This window comes from Electrophorus electricus, chromosome 14 (assembly GCF_013358815.1).
Source record: "Electrophorus electricus isolate fEleEle1 chromosome 14, fEleEle1.pri, whole genome shotgun sequence".
Lineage (NCBI taxonomy): Eukaryota > Metazoa > Chordata > Actinopteri > Gymnotiformes > Gymnotidae > Electrophorus > Electrophorus electricus.
The window spans coordinates 13,057,501-13,060,000 of NC_049548.1; the positions used below are offsets into that span (position 1 = coordinate 13,057,501).

Below are 2,500 nucleotides of genomic sequence, written 5' to 3' on the forward strand. Positions count from 1 at the left end.
GGCTTTTATGAATAGGATCAGACTTCCTGACAGTACCGATTTAAAATGCTTAATTAGACAATAGCAATTTAAAATGCCAATTCAGACAATACCAAGTGAAAATGCCTGATCACATGTTTAAGCAAACTGGCTAAATGTCACAGGGGACTGCATGAGGAATGGCGTGCTCACCTGTGTGGTTGCTGCTGGCTGCTGGCGCTGTCTCTGCCACGCTGCATCTGACGCGGGTTTGGGCTCTCCTCCTCTGCTGGCTCTGGGCTTTTATGTTGGCTATGACAGCAGCTGCTTTCAGGGCCAGTACAGCACAGTGGGTGCCATGGGCCGAGCTTTCTGGGAAAGGCGCACACACCACTGAGACTTTAATCAGAGCGTGGCTACTGTGCTCAAAGTGTAATTCAGAGTACCGTGCTACTGTACCGCTAGGTACATTAGAGATGTACTACAAATACTACTTGATAGACAAGATTTGTGTGCAGGATAATGTACTCATCTCAGTGATCTACATGCATATGTATTCATTTGTGTCTGTATATATGCATGTCAGTGTGTGTGTGTGTGTGTGTGTGTGTGTGTGTGTGTGTGTGTGTGTGTGTGTGTGTGTGTGTGTGTTCTGATCGGCTACTGTAAAATTTGTTGCCTTTAAATTCTGCCATTCTTAAATTCCCAGGGAAGCACTGCAGTATTGCTTGAATCAGGCTAGCAATAGATTATGCATGCAAAGAAGTGTGCAAGAGAATAAAACGAGGCAAAAATAAGAGAATGAGAGACAGAAAGAGAGAGGGGGGGTGGATCTCTGGTAATGATCTACTTCAGAGTAGCATTATTTGAAAAGAAGCACTGAGTGTAATGCACATCAATTATACATTAAAGAGAACATAAAAACTATACAATGTGACAGCACAAATAATGTGTGTGTGTGTGTGTGTGTGTGTGTGTGTATAAAACAAAGAAGTCTGTATGGGTTTGTGTGTACATCATCTAGGAAGGTTTCTTGCCTGGCACTTTGATGAGAGTAAAAGGTCGAGCACAGGCCCTCTCCCTCTGCCCCAAATACCAAGCCGAGTTCTCTCTCCCTGGGTAAGCCTTGTCATAGCTTCCCGTCTCTCCTCCGGTACTCCAGCACCTGTTGGAGCTGCTGGTAGTGGGTTGTGCAGGGTAAGAATGACTCTCATTTGTGAAGCTCTTGCTCTGAAATTCGGGATCTGTCCCAGCCTTAGCTCTTGGTTCACCAGGGCTGAACAAGCTAGCGTAGCAGCTGGCAGGTCTCTGGGGGCACAGGCCCACCCTGGAGCATGGCTTGTCCGTGGAAGATGGGTTTATGTTTGTGTTTCTTAGCTGGACAGACAGTGTGGATCTGTGGAATTCTCTTACCTCCTTCTTCCTCCCCCCTGGTTGTGCTGACCCAACCTCTGGAAATCTTAAATGACTGGATTCATTAGCTATCAGCGGTTTAATGTTACTGACTGATGGGTTGTTTGTGTATGATGTTGAACTGGTGGTGCAAAGCCCTCCAGTGTAGCTGTGCCTGTGTTCCGGTCTTGCCACTGTCCCATTTCGCTCTCCAATAAGCTGGTCTCTCTGCTCCACCACCTTGATTCTAGTGGGTTTTCTCCTGAGCACCACAGATGCCCTGGGCTCCAGAGGAGGGACTTCTTTGCAGGGCACATTAGAAATGCCTGGTGGATGGTTATCTCTGCCAGCTATATTTATGGAGGCATGCGAGGTGTGGTTCTTCATACTGATGAAGGTAGAATTGGCAGGAACAAAGCTCCCTCGAGTGGTCAGGTTAGGGAAGCTTGAGGAATAGCATTCTTCAGTATTCTGATTAGGTGGACGAGAGTCAGCGTTGAAAGGGCTGTCTTTATCGCTGGACTGGATGCTTGTAGTGGTTTGTGCTCTGTGCTCAGCAACTTTGATCACCAGAGCTTTTCGCTGACCAAGATCAGTGTGAGGTTTGTTGATGGCTATGGCACTGGGTTCCCTCCCTCCAGCCTGGGAAGGAAGGCTTGTATCGGGCAGACTGGAGGAGCGAGCCACCATCCTGGAGGTGATGGTAATGGAGGATAAGGAGCTGCTATGTTTGGGAGTAATGGGCGCTGTGACAGGAGTTGGCTGGGGAGCACTTCCTCGTCGGTGCCCTAGGGTTTTCCTCATTAGGTTGCCGGGTGGAAGCTTGCTGTTCTCAGAGGCAGGCATCTGCACCCTAGTGGTCAAGTCCTGTGTTGCGCCTTGGACTCCATCTGATAGTGTGTTTCTCTCCTTGACTGCAGTCTGGCAGAGGAAAATGAGATTCACATGTTAAAAGCTTGAATTTGTACTTTATGACGACAAAGGGCTTATTTACGCTTCTCGCATACACAATCACAAGCTTGCAATCAGCTTGCTCAGAATTTTTCGTTGTGCTACTTCCAGACCTGAAGGGGCTTTCACTGTTACCATAGTAACCGCTTCAGTGTCAGGGGAATCAGGAGTAAATTAATTAAGTTTGAAGCAAAAACTC

The 2,500-nt window shown here is 47.5% G+C and overlaps 1 protein-coding gene across 1 annotated transcript in view; it reads right to left on the minus strand.

Moving 5' to 3' along the window:
- Window positions 1-2,500, minus strand: part of c14h10orf90 (chromosome 14 C10orf90 homolog) — a 13,673-nt gene that overhangs the window by 1,244 nt on the left and 9,929 nt on the right. Inside the window, exons 5-6 of the mRNA XM_027017498.2 lie at window positions 996-2,271; window positions 172-330 (exon numbers count right to left, since the gene is read on the minus strand). Of these exons, the coding sequence (XP_026873299.2) occupies window positions 172-330; window positions 996-2,271 (1,435 nt within the window). The remainder of the gene's footprint in view (window positions 1-171; window positions 331-995; window positions 2,272-2,500) is intronic.